Source organism: Canis lupus, chromosome 9 (genome assembly GCF_003254725.2).
Source record: "Canis lupus dingo isolate Sandy chromosome 9, ASM325472v2, whole genome shotgun sequence".
Lineage (NCBI taxonomy): Eukaryota > Metazoa > Chordata > Mammalia > Carnivora > Canidae > Canis > Canis lupus.
In genome coordinates this window covers 55,035,184-55,049,058 of record NC_064251.1, presented here as the reverse complement: position 1 = coordinate 55,049,058, position 13,875 = coordinate 55,035,184, and the positions used below count along the sequence as shown (strand labels likewise).

Genomic DNA, 13,875 nt, shown 5'->3' with positions numbered 1-13,875 from the left:
TTCATTCTTACCAGACCTCCTATTATGTGGATACTGTAACTTGCTCAAGCTTTCCCCTTGAGAGGTATTTCCACTGTTGTGCTGTTATATATATTGCTGCATGGGGAGTTCTTTATTTGGAGAACTTTGGTCATATCTAGAACTTTATTTAGGATGGATTCCCAGAATTGGAATATTTGGTTCAAAGGGCATGAATACTTGGGAGCATATCGATGCATATGTTCCATTCCTTTCCAAATGCATTGTAAGAATTGATGCTCTTTTTCAGAAATATGGGAACTTCCCACATCATCATGTCCTAGCCAGCATTGGGTTTTTGGTGTCTGTTTGTTAGTTTGTGTTAATCCCAAAGCAAAAAGTAAAAAAGATATTCTTGGTTTTGTATTCACACTCACTAGTTAGGCTGTACTTTTTCTCCAGACATTGATTAACCAGTTTATATTTATTGCCTCTTTTGTTAACTGTCAGCTTTGTCTGATAGTTTAGTTTTTTTTAAAGAATTTACTATTTATTGTATTATTTACACATTTTTTTTCTCAGCTCATCAAAACTAACCCAAATTAAAAGACATACAGAAATGTTACATTTGTGTGATGGTGTAGCTTAGTGTCTGCACACCATTCCTTTCTTGTCCATGTTCCTCTTGCTTACATAAGCATGCCCTGCACAGAAGATATTCTTTTCCTTCCTTTATTCTGAAACCCTCTCCCTGCAGGGAGCTTGAAATCCTGTCTTCCCCATGGAGGGTATCTTAAGTGAAAATAAGGCATAGATGCTTCTCTGATCCATGAAAGAAGCCAGTAGCAGTCTTAACACGCCTTGTTGTGGGGGGGGATAAGTATGAATTGTGCTCATATTATTTGCTATTAATTTTTCCATGTGTATAAATAAACATATATGTATTTTAAAACAAACTCTTCAAATGTGTTAACTTAGAAAATGGGGGAGGTCATCACTTCATATGGCATCTCTGACAATAACATACACTAGATTATTTAGAGATGATTTCCCTGTTGGTACTAAATATTGTTTTTTTTTAGAGAACATTTATAATGTAACAAGCTCTAGTTTGCTGCTCCTGCGGCTTAAGAGTTGTTTTGGAATCTGAGGAGTTGTCAGTCTACAAGATCACAAACAGCCTCCCCTTTTGTTTGAATTATTTGATATTAGGCAAGCTAGAGCCTCATAAAATGATATTGTAATACATATACAAGCTGAGTCATGCAATAATATCTTTTAAATGTTTCTGCTTCTAGACAGTGGAAAATCTAAAAGAAGTACAGTAGATTCAAAGGTAAGAATTGATCACCCACTGTGCTCAGCTTTCCTGGCTGTATATGTACATATGTGTATATGTGTGTGGATATATATGTGGGGATATGCGTGTGAGTGTAGATGTATTTATTTACATACATACATACAGGTACACACCTAAACACATATGCACGTGTAATCCACAGGGAATTGCTGTCTGTTTGGAGAGATAATGTTACTACATTTGAAGAGTTTCAAAGTAAAATTGAGTTCTGAGTTGTACAGCACTTACATAGTAGAGGGTCAGATAGTGAGGGGAGACTCCTTGGGGAGGAGTTGTCATCAGGGCTTGGACTGGTGGATTTGTTTGGGGAAGAGGAAGGAATGTCATAAGCAAAGACTGGAAATGGGAACAAGCATGACAAATGCTGGGTGCCAGCCTATGGGAAGTAAAAGGTATGTCTTGGGAGCAGAGAGAGGCATCTTAGATAATATCAGGCCAGACAGTAGAGGGTATTTATTTATGTGCAGAAAATAGGAAGCCATCAGGAGTTCTTGATCAGGAAGGACTATGATACAGATGGTGTTTGGGGCAGATGTTGTTATGAAAGTAATGTACAGAGCAGCCTTGGAGAGGGAGACACTGAAATTAGGAAGACCAGGCAGAAAGTGGTTGTGACAATACAGGTTTAGTGTCCTGAGGATCTGTGCCAGAGCAGAGCCGTGGAATGTGGGGTAAGGGATGAAGATGGTGTTGGGGGGAGGAGGTAGAATTTTTACTTAATTATTTATTTATTTTGGTAGAAGAATTAGATGGTAGAGATAGCAGAAGGAAAAATTGGGAACATTTTGGTTTGGGATATCTTGATTTTCTCAGTGAGGGGCATCCAGATGGTTTTAATAGCAGTGTTGAAGTACAATTGACATACAATTAACTGCATATATTTGAATTGACAATTTGATAAGTTTTGACTTCAGTGTACACCACCACCACAATCAAAACAGTGAACATAATCATCACCTGCACTTTCATCTTCCCATCCTCAAGCAGCCCCTGTTCTGCCTCTGTAGACGAGTAACATAGAACTTTATACATATGCATCATGCAGTACATGCTTTTTGTCATCTTTGACTCAGCATAATTGCGTTTGAGTTCATGTATGTTGTTGGGTGTATCAGTAGTTCATTCATTCTCATGGCTGAGAGTTAGTCCATTGCACCAATGGCAATAATATGTTGATCAAATTGTGAATACGTCCAGGTGACGTGCTAGGATATAACCGGGGTAGGCATCAGTAGTCCTGCTGAAGCTGTAAGAATGGTGATGTGCTCCAGGCAGAAGATCAGGGGGCGGGGACAGGGAATAGAAGGTTAGTGGGCTACAGAAGAGACTGTTGAGAAAGGAAGTGGGTGAGGAAGAGTTACCATTCCTTGTGAAAGGGGATCACACACATCTTAAAAGGATGGTGAATTTTATTTTCAGAGAGTTTTTGAAAGGTCAACAAATTTAGGATTTAAAAAGGATGTGTTTTTGTTTGTTTGTTTTTGTTTTTTAATTAGTATATATTTCTGCCAGTATCGTCCTAAAACAGGTTGTGTTTTTTTTTTTTTTCAGGCAACGGGAGAAAAATCCTTTTCTGTTCACAATAGTGATGGGGCAGTTTCTTTTCAGGTATGTATTCTCTTTGAGTAATCTTCATAGGATTTATCTTTACCATGTAAAAGGATGAATTTGCAAAGGAATTTTGAATGCCTAATAATGATTTAGGCATACTACCTATCAAGTGATATTGCTGTCACTTGAATGCAGTAGTTTTCTCTGCATAGCAAACCTTCAAGGTGGCTGTTGTTACCCACCACTTAGTAGATCATGTATCTAAGAATGAGTGACTTTGTGAATGTCCAATGTGAGTGACAGGGCCCAGATTCCAATGCACATCTGCCTGACTGTCACCACGCCTCTGCCTCCCATTCAGAGTGTGCCAGAAGCACCGAATTCTGTACCTAGAAGGACCATTGGTGATCATTTAGGAGGTTGGTAGGATTTTAGAGAGGAGTTCACTGAGGGTCAGTAGCCTTGAGTGAGCTGCGCAGCTGGCCCCATTGTTCACTGTTCATGAGTGTTTATGGCAGCATCACAGCCTATGGATGGGGTAGGACGTTAGATGGGGTCTCAGCAACCACTTACTGGCTGACCTCAGACAACTCACTGAACTCCTAGATCTTGCTCTTAATCATCTAAGAGTGAACAGTGATGGCATTTATCTCATAGAGTTGTTATAAGTATCATTTTTCAAATATGAAAGTGCTTTGGAAGTACTATACAAATAATCTTTTATCATGAATTTATAAGAATCACTGCCCCTTTTCTAACCAGTTTATAGTAGTTGAGGTATAATTTGGGTCAAGTGCACAGGTCTTTTATTTATTTAATTTTAAGATTTTATTTATTTACTCATGAGAGAGACAAAGAGGGAGGCAGAGGGACAAGCAGTCTCCATGTAGGGAGCCCGATGTGGGACTCAATCCCGGTACTCCAGGATCATGCCCTGAGCTGAAGGCAGATGCGCCCAACTGCTGAGCCACCCAGGCATCCCAAGTACACAGGTCTTTTTTTTTTTTTTTTTTTTAATTTTGTTTATTTATTCATGAGAGAGAGAGAGCGGCAGAGACACAGGCAGAGGGAGAAGCAGGCTCCATGCAGGGAACCTGATGTGGGACTCGATCCCGGGACTGGGATCATACCCCGGGCTGGAGGCGGCGCTAAGCCGCTGAGCCACCCAGGGCTGCCCTGCACAGGTCTTAAATGTGTAGTTCAGTCAGTTCTGACAAATGCATGCACTATGGAACCCAGTCTGTCAAGATTCTCTATATTTTTACCACCTCAGCGTCCCCTATCCACTGTTCTGATTTCTTTCAGCATAAGTTGCTCTATCTAACAATTATTATGTGGTCTTTAAATTTAGTAACTGTAGGTATTAATTGCTGACTGAGAGCCTGTGGATGCTTGTCTGCCGTGAACCCTCAGCAGCTTCCCATCTGCCTCAGAGCAAAAGCTCCAGCCCTTCCTGGTCTGCAAGGCCATGTGGTCTGGCCGCTGTCTTCTCTTTGACCCCAGCTCCGGTTTCCGCTCCAGCCACAGAGGCCACCTTGCCCAAGAACAGTCAGGCCTTCGGCTCTTGTCTGTACTCACTGGCGGGAATGCTTGTCTTCCAGAATCCAGTGATTAATTTCTTCCTCTTTCAGGCCTTCCTCAAATGTTATCTTCTCAGCAAAGCTTCCTCCATTCACCCTGTTTTATTTTTATTTTATTTTTATTTTAAGATTTTATTTATTTATTCATGAGAGACACACAGAGAAAGGCAGAGACACAGGCAGAGGGGGAAGCAGGCTCCATGCAGGAAGCCCAACGTGGGACTCGATCCCAGGTCTCTAGGATCACATCCTGGGCTGAGGGCGGCACTAAACCACTGAGCCACCTGGGCAGCCCCATTCGCCCTGTTTTAAATGCAGTTCCCGTCTCTTCCCTCCTGCTGGTTTTCCCTTAGCACTTCTCCTTTCCAACATGCAATGTACTCCACTCACTTACCTATGATTATCTTCTGTGGCTCCCTTTAGAAGGTAGCCATAAGGAAGAGGGTTTTTTATTTCTTTTCTTTCCAATGTATATGAAATCCCTAGTCTTGGGCCTGGCCTATGATAGGCTGTACATTAGTAATTATGGAACCGAGTAGATGCATGCCGGGCAGGGTGTGGAGTGCTTACACATTGTCATTACCTCAGTTCATCCTGCCAGTAACTCTGTGAAGGAGGTACTGTTGTTATTCCCCTTTTACAGATGAGGAATCTGAGGCTCAGATAGGTTAAGTAATTTGCCCAAGGGGAGGATTCAAACCTGGGTTTGTCTGACTCCAAGGCCCATCCATGTGTTTAACCACTTTGTTTACTACCTCAAGAAAATATAAAAGGTATTTTTGTTTCTCTCACTTGAAAGTGCTTATTAAGACCATAAGTTGTTTTTTTTTTTTTTTTTTTAAGATTTTATTTATTTATTCATGAGAGATAGAGAGGCAGAGACATAAGCAGAGAGAGAAGCAGGCTTCATGTAGGGAACCCTTCATGTAGGGACTTCAGGGAAGTCCATGATCCATGGACTCCAGGATCACGCCCTGGGCCAAGGGTAGGCGCTCAACTGCTGAGTGACCCAGGCGTCCCAAGACCAGTTTTTTGAAATTTCTTTAAGCCATTTTTAAAAAGAAATCACCAAGGAAAGCATGGTAGGATATACACATTTGTCAGTTACTAAAGCTTTGTGTTAGGGTGAGTGTCATGGGGAAAGCAGCTTGTGTGGTGATTAAGGACATTTGTTGAGATAACCAGTTCATAAGATTCTCAAGGTACATGAAACAGGCAGTGGACAGACTGCCTCTTCTCTGGCTTCACGTCTTCACGTAAAGAAGTCAGTAGGTGACCGCTTGCTGTTCTGCTACCCAGGATCCTCCTAATTTTGGACAAGGCAGTCATTGTTAGCTTTTCTGCTCCATCCACAGAGCAGGGATGATAGTTTGTCTGCCTAAAGCAGGAAAAGGACTGTTAGGTGTTATTCCCACTCTAAAATATACATTTTTGTTTGATTTTTTTTTTTTTAAGGGTCAGGTGCCTACTCTGATCAACCATTGATGGTTCTACTGACTTTTTAAAAAATTGTATCTCTTAGAAACCTCCTATGATTCTTATTTTAGGAACTAAAAATTATTAATATGTTTAGAAGAGTTTTCTGGCTACCCCCACGTGGACTAACACACACGGTTTTACATTTACATTGCTGAGTTTGGGACATGATTTAACAAAGTAATATTTCAGCTTGAATATTCTGGGTCTTTTATTTCCATCTTCTTGTCAGATGTCTATTTTTTTCTATCCTTTTTAACTGTGTGGTGTAGTATGCTTGCAGAGGAGCACATTGTATTTGTCAGGTACAAATAATTATAAATAATAATCTTTGTAACCATCAGTGGAGAACACTGCCAGCACCCCAGAGACCACGTGTGACCTTCATATCCCCTCCCAACTGTTAGGAAAACTGTTATCGCTATTGGTTCTTTGCTTCTCTATGTAGTTTATCTTCTATATCTTTTAGGCTTCTAGCAAAATGCTCTCTAGAATTGACCAAGGAGTCATACTCTGTGATCTTATAAATAAAATGTCTTTGGATTTACATTAAACTTCATTTGAACACAGGAAGCATGTGAGAAATAGAAAAATGTGTACATGTAGAAAATGTAGACTGTGTCACTGTTGCTGAAATCACAGGAGTAGATTTTATTTTATTTTATTTTTATTTTTATTTTTATTTTTATTTTTATTTTATTATTTATTTATTTATTTTATTTTATTTTTTTTTAGGAGTAGATTTTAAATTGGTCCTTTACCTTCCCAAGCAGCAGATGAGCCTCCTTTCTTTTAGGAGTATTTTTTACCTACACAGCAAAATAATATGTTAGCTTGAAAACGAGGTACCTGCTTCGTAGATTCTTCCTGCAGCCAGCCCTCAGTGGAAGCTACCACGGGTGGGGAGAGGGGGTCTACGTCAAAAGGAGGACGGCAATGAGTGGTCATAGAACCTCGGTGGTGGGGCATATAGGTGTTCACTGGGCAGTTCTGTCCCCTTTCCCATTACCTTGAAAATTGTTATAAGAAAATATTGAGACAGAATAACAGAATAAGAAAACATCTGTTTTGTTGTTGTTGTTGTTTTGTTGTTGTTGTTGTTGTTTTAAGATTTTATTTATTTAACTGAGAGAGTGAGCAGGAATGGGGGAAAGGCCAAAGGGTAGAAAGAGAAGCAGGCTCTCTACTGAGCAGGGAATCTGATGCAGGGCTCAATCCCAGGATTCAGATCGTGACCTGAGCTGAAGGCAGATGGTTAAGTGACTGAGCTACCCAGGCACCCTGAAAACATCTTTTTAAACTCTGCCCTGGGAAAATCTGATTAAGTGATGAGTCCATCTGTATTTTCTTTTGTCCATAGCATTCATGAACTATTTCTAAGATTTAGACATTTAGCTGAGGATTTGCGTACTCTTAAATTTTTGTCTTCTTCACTTTCAGTTTTTCTTTAACATCAGCACTGATGACCAAGAAGGCCTCTACAGTCTTTATTTCCATAAATGCTCTGGGAATAAAGTGCTGTCTAGCGACAAGTTTTCCTTCAGCCTTGATGTGAGTACTGTCTAGAAGATGTTCCATGTGGATTTTGTCAGTTCTGTAAAATGTGAGACATTTATTTCATTATAAGAGCAGGTTTTAGCTTAAATAGAGTAGGAGAAGAATGTGGCCAGAATCCCATCTCCACAGAGGATTCACAAACAAGAAAATACAGAGCAATTTGGGATGGTTTTACACTTTAACCTGTGCATTAGGAATGTGATTATTACCTGCTAATACTTCCTTAGCCAGGTGAAGCAGCTAAGGTGACAGATTGCTGACTGTGGGATGATCTGTTCCTGAAAAGTAAGCATTAGTTTCATGTTCATTTCAGATTGAGATCACAGAGAAGAACCCTGACAGCTACCTCTCCGCAGGAGAAATCCCTCTCCCTAAATTATACATTTCCATGGCCTTTTTCTTTTTCCTTTCTGGAACTATCTGGATTCACATCCTTCGAAAACGACGGTGAGTTGTTACTTCTTGAGCCATCCAGCTTAGAGTGTGTTGAGATGTGCGTAATTTCATATTTTGCTGGCTTCTGAGCCTTGGAGGGATTGGCACTAGCAACCTTGTCCTCTTCAAAGGGCATCTTCCCTGAAACAGAGATTATGCAAGCCTTGCACTGTGGGGGGCCTTTGCATGCCCTGGTGTTTGTTTACTTCCCTTTGCTTTGTTTAAAAAGCAAATCCAAATATTTTAATAATAGGCAAAATAAAATGTATAAGCAAGTGTTACCATAGTGAAGAGGATGTGGTCCAGGATTCAGGGTGAGCTCACTGATCCCATTCAGAGGCTGTGTGTTCACGAGAGGAGGTTAGTGACAGTGACCCACTGCCTGGCCAAGAGCATGGCATTACTGCTTTGTACAGAAGCTGCCTGCTCAGAGGTGTTGGCTTCCAGAGGCCTGTCCCTGGAGAAAACTTACTCAGAACCCACCTGCCTGGCTCTTGGACTCTCTTCTGAAACCCGAAGGCTTTACCTGCCTGTACTCAGTTCTTGAAGGGAGCAGCTGTGTGTATGTGGATCAAGTGTTTAAATCTGTCTCCTTCCCTCAAAAAAACTGAATAAAAAACTGAATAAAAAACTTTCTAATTTTCAGTTAGAGAACAGTGTGAAGTATTTGTTATATTATAAAGCCTGTTAAATAAATGATGGGATGTGAATATGGGATTGTAATGGAATTAATCTAAATTCATAAAATAATTAAGTGCCCCAAATACCTCTTTCTCTGGAGCATTGGTCAGAAATTGAGATCTCTTCAGTCCCTAGTGGCCTGTCTTCTGGTGGACATGCTCAGCTGGAGTGGTGAGCCTCGACGGGTGCACTGCTAGTTCCTATTTGTCATAAGATTCACTGCACTCACCAAATGGAAAGAGCCACTTGTTTACTTGTGAAGGACCCTTCATGGTCATGTTTAGAGTAGGCGATTCGGCAGCTTTTAATAAGAAAAAAAGAATCTTACCAATTTAGCTATAAAAAGGTTTTTAAGTAAAGTTTTGCTTCTGCCTTTATTAAAAAAGCAAGAACTGGGAATCAGAGACCCAATTCCAAGTATAAATGTGGATTGCTCCCACCTGTGTGTCTTGTTTCACTCTCTGAGCCACAAAACTGGGACAGGGTCATTGCCCTGCTTTTCTCTGTGGGTCTTATTAGAACCTTAGATATGTTATGTGATTCCCCCCAAAATATTGTGTTCTAGAGGGCTTTATAAATCAGAGTGCTATGCAAATATGAGGTACATACAAAATAGTTGACCAGGCAGGTGTTCAGTGGTATTTGAGTTTCCGTGTATTTAGCAGTTGTCACTGGTTCACTTACATAAAATTGTGGGAAGTTTTAAATCTGTGGTTAAATGAGGCCAACCTATTTTGTGCAGCATGTGTTTAGCTTTCTTGCTGAAGTGCAGTATACACACAAGGATATATAATTTAAGCCTTCCACCCCATCTCCTTGTTTTTCCAGGAGACTTACAGACAGTTCTGTTGGGTTGGAAATTTGAATCACATAAAGGATATGACTCCAAGGTTTTGTGCATTTCAGAGGCTCGCAGTCCCTTAGAGTTAGAATGAACTGGGAGATCTTTGCCTCATTTTATGGAGGTCTCGAGAGGAGAAATAAGAGACAGCAGCTAGTGGCACCTGCCAGAGCTGGGAGCGGAACCTGCATCTGCCTGGCGTGCGTGTGCGGCTCCTCTCAACTCTCCGAGTTCTGTCCTGGGCCCTTGAGTGTGGGGAGGGTAAGACAGCCAGTCGTTTTTCCATGTCTGCTCCTTGCCCAGTTAAGCACTTGATGCTAGTTGTTTCACCTCACCATCCAGCCACTCCTTGAGCTGGGTGTTGCCCGTTTTCAGGAGAGGTACCTGAGGCTTGGTGGGATTACAGTTGTCAGGGTAGAAGCAGTATGCAAGCCAAGTTGCTGTGGCTTTCAAGTATGTGTTCATCTCAGACATTACTACCTGGCATGTGAGTGAGTACAGGGCTCGGCAGCCGGCAGTTCTGCGCTCTGGGTACCTCTTGATGCTCTTCAGAAGTGACACACTCCTCTGGCCTTTACTACATTTTTGACCTTCAAGTAGGTAGGCACCAGACAGGAAATCAGCCCGAAAGGGAGTGTGTGCCAGTTCAAGACACACCCACCTTATCGGTCTGTGCAAGGCCCCTGGTCTTCATTTCCCCTTTGTTTTCTACCCCTCACTCATGCTTTTCCCAGCTACTTAGATGCAGGTAATATCTATGCTGGGCATGTGTGTGTTCTTATAAATAACTAATGTTTATTGATACTGTGTATTTTAACTTCTATAAACTGTATTATCTATAGATACTGTTCTCATTTTTCACACCGTAGTGTCTTTCTTAAGACCTAGTCACATTGCTGTATGTCTATCTAGTTTGTTAGTTTTTAGCTACTCCATAGTGTGCATCCCCACATTCTACTTATCCATCCTTTTAGTGAGAGACCCCTCTCTTGGCCTCCATCCCTGTCTACTCCAGGTTTGTCATGACCGCCTACTCCCACCCTGGCCTTGTCCCCCCTTATGGCTCTGTGCAGTGTCTGCTGTACACTCCCAGAAGGAGGTGCACTGGGTCTGGGGTAAATTCTTATTTAATTTCATTAAGTGCTGCCACTTTGCCTGTACCAGTTTATTCTTCTTCCAGGGGTGCATAGGGTTCCTGTTTCCCCTATGTACCAACACTGCCAACTTATTTTTTGCCAGTCTGATGGATATAAACTGGTACTTCATTTATTTTGCATTTTCCTAAATACTAATGATATGAAATATCTTTCTAGGGACTTGTTAACTATTTGGGTTACCCCTCTTGTAACTGCCTTTATGGTTCTCTTGGGGTGTCTCATTTTCTTGTCACCCTACATGAGTTTCTTGTATATTTTCGATATCAGTCCTTTGTCTGTCTTAGACATTGCAAATTTCTTCTCCCAGTCTGTTAAACTTGTCTGTGGTATTCATTGTTGAAAGAAAGTCTTTCATATTAATAGAGTCAGAACTATCTAATTTTAGTCTTTGGGGCAGTGCTGCTTGGAAGAAACCTTTCCCTACTCCAGGGTCACAAAAGACATATGTTATGTTTAGCACTGAGATCCATCTGGAGTCCTCCTTTATGTAAATGTGAAGTAGGGACACAGCAGTGTATGTATACGTATACGCACACAGGTTTGGGCTGATTTTCCCTGTGCCGGTTAAACCATCCATCCTGTTTCTACCGATTTGCTACCCCTTTATCTATCATATATCAAGGCTTCATACACTCAGGAATCCATTTCTGAGCTTTCTGTTCTGTTGGTTTGTCTGATGCTGTACCCATTCCATAGTTTTTACTGCCATGGCTTTGCAGAATAGTCTTGATATCTGACAGTGTGCATTTCCTCTGTAGCTCTTATTCAAGTTTTAGGCACTTTAAGAGTTGTCAGTTTGTCTCCCAGATGGTCTTGTGTCCTATTAGGTCAGTTCCCAGGGTGAGGTGGAAAAGTATAGAGGAATTTAGTGGCCGGCAGCCCAAAGGTGGACGAGTCTATTGTAGGCATGGTGGTGGGAGTGGGGACTTTTCCCCCACTGGCCTGGTGAGTGTGGCGGGTTCCACCCTATCTGCCGCCTGGCTCCAGGCCTGCCCCCCCCCCCAGCCTCCAGGGCCGCAGCTTGCCCCCACAGACCCCACAGCCGAGCCTAGGCACCTTCCACTCCCACCCATGGGTTTCTTGCCAGTTTTGTGGATCCCACCGCTTCATTCTTGTCTCTCTGGCCTTTCAAGGGCAGTTTCTGGGCACGAACCTGGCAAGCTATGTAGATTTCCATCTTATCAGGAGCTGGAACTCATCCTGTCTGGCTTTGGTGCCTGACTTTGTTCTAGTCACAACACAGACTTGTGCATGAGAGGTGACTCTAGGGCTCCATTGGGGCTGTTTCTGCTGGTAGAAACTAGGTTTCCAAAAGACTTCATGTTTGTGGTTTGCTGAGATTATAGTTACTACTTCCTTATAAATGTATCTGATGTCTGGAGCTTTGGCCATCCATTGGAGGAATGGACTATTTCTTTAATTCTTTTCTCTCTGTTTTTATAGGAATGACGTATTTAAAATTCACTGGTTGATGGCGGCCCTTCCTTTCACCAAGTCTCTTTCCTTGGTGTTCCATGCAGTATGTATTAGTATTTTGGATCATTTATGAAATGGTGTACAGTGTCTATATAATTAGGAAAAATGAATTGGAAAGAAGGGGAGCTAGGTCATGGGAAACAAGATGAAAGAAGACCTTGTCTCATGAAGCCTTTGGTGCAGGAGGGGCCATCACAGGGGTAAATCATGACACCCTCTGTCCATGACCCTGGCCCAGAGACATCTTCCTTTTTTTTTTTTTTTTTTAAAGATTTTATTTATTTATTAGAGAGAGAGAGAGAGAGGGAGGGAGAACATGAGTAGGAGGAGGGGGAGAGGGAGAAGCAGACTCCCCACTGAGCAGGGAGCCTGATGCGGGGATCTATCCGAGGACCCCAGGATCATAGCCTGAGCCGAAGGTAGATGCTTAACCAACTGAGCCACCCAGGTGCCCCCCACTAGACATCTTCTAATGCTACCTGCATACTCAGAGTTTTCCTAGAGCTTTACTTGTTTTTATTCCTGTTTGTCGTTTTTCGAGGTTAGAGTGCCACCTGCTGAATTGTTTCCATGAATTAATTTTTCTAAATACTTTGCCATGTTCCCATTTGATTTGAAGTCGGTGTTAGCATATTTATTTGAGAGAAAAAGGATACTCTAAAGAATGAGATGTGTGAACTAAGCTTATACTTTGAATATTTAGTCTGGATGGGAGATGAAGTGCACCTGCCTGTGGGAGGAAAGTCACAACTGGCTCGTGGCACCTGCCGGCTGTGCTCATAAGGGCGACAGTTTCCAGACACATGCTCTCCTACACTTAAAAAGTGTTGGTATCAAAGAAGTAGTGATGTGTCCAGTTACAGTCTCTGGAAATGACAGTTATTTGGATAATTTCCCATTTGGATCTAAGTTAAAAGAAATTTTCTGGAACTTTGTAGATAATGAATGACAAGACCCTTGAGTCACTTCAGTGTCTAGTTAGCCATTTGTGACAGAATAAAGATGAAATCAATAACAGTGTCTGTGAGTTCTGCCAGGAACCATTGTGGGCGCTCTCCTGAAACTTGCCACTTTAATTAAAACGTGTTGGTGGCTTTGAGTAGCTCTAAATGTACAGAGTTTCTTCAAAAAAACAAAACAGAACAGTGGAAGCTGCATGACTCCACATGGATTTTTTTGCTGGCTGGCTGACTGACTTGTGTAATAAGCAGCTGCAGTGTGCAAAGTGAAGTTCCTGGCTGAAATGCTGAAGAAAGATGGGTGACATTTGGCCCTTGGAGATTTTAAACAGAACAGGCCACCATTTGCCAGTGTGAATCTCCCGCCTGAAGAGAGTAGCCTGGCCTGGGTGCTGGTGGTGTTGAGATCTTGTGGCAGGTTTCTCTTGCTACCTCATGTTAGTGCCCTCACATGCTGAATTGTGAGGTATTAGGACGTGGGGCAGAGGAGACCCCCTCCTCCTATGGTGAGGTCCTGTGGCAGCATTTCCTGTTTGCTGTGTGGACCTTTCTGAAATGCAGTTGTTTCTTTGCAGATCGACTACCACTATATCTCCTCCCAGGGCTTTCCGATCGAGGGTTGGGCTGTCGTGTACTACATCACTCACCTGTAAGTATGCAGAGAGACACATGAAATACTCCTCCCTCAAGGTGACATGCAAAGTCGGGGAGGCCATGGTAGGAAGAGACTTGCCTTGCGATAACAGTCCTTGCCCTCTTGTGGCAGCCCGTCTGGGTTCCTGCCATGCCAAGGGTGTGTGGCACACAGGTGGCTGTCTGGACCTGAGAACTCGGGGCTGTGGGT

General features: G+C 42.2%; 1 protein-coding gene across 6 annotated transcripts in view; it reads left to right on the top strand.

The window, feature by feature from the left end:
• GPR107 (G protein-coupled receptor 107) overlaps positions 1-13,875 on the top strand; it is an 80,421-nt gene that overhangs the window by 31,365 nt on the left and 35,181 nt on the right. For all 6 annotated transcript variants that reach the window (XM_025475484.3, XM_025475483.3, XM_025475482.3 and 3 more), the window contains 6 exons: positions 1,257-1,294; positions 2,870-2,926; positions 7,366-7,476; positions 7,796-7,929; positions 12,040-12,115; positions 13,607-13,680. In XM_025475484.3, coding sequence (XP_025331269.1) covers positions 1,257-1,294; positions 2,870-2,926; positions 7,366-7,476; positions 7,796-7,929; positions 12,040-12,115; positions 13,607-13,680 — 490 coding nt within the window. The remainder of the gene's footprint in view (positions 1-1,256; positions 1,295-2,869; positions 2,927-7,365; positions 7,477-7,795; positions 7,930-12,039; positions 12,116-13,606; positions 13,681-13,875) is intronic.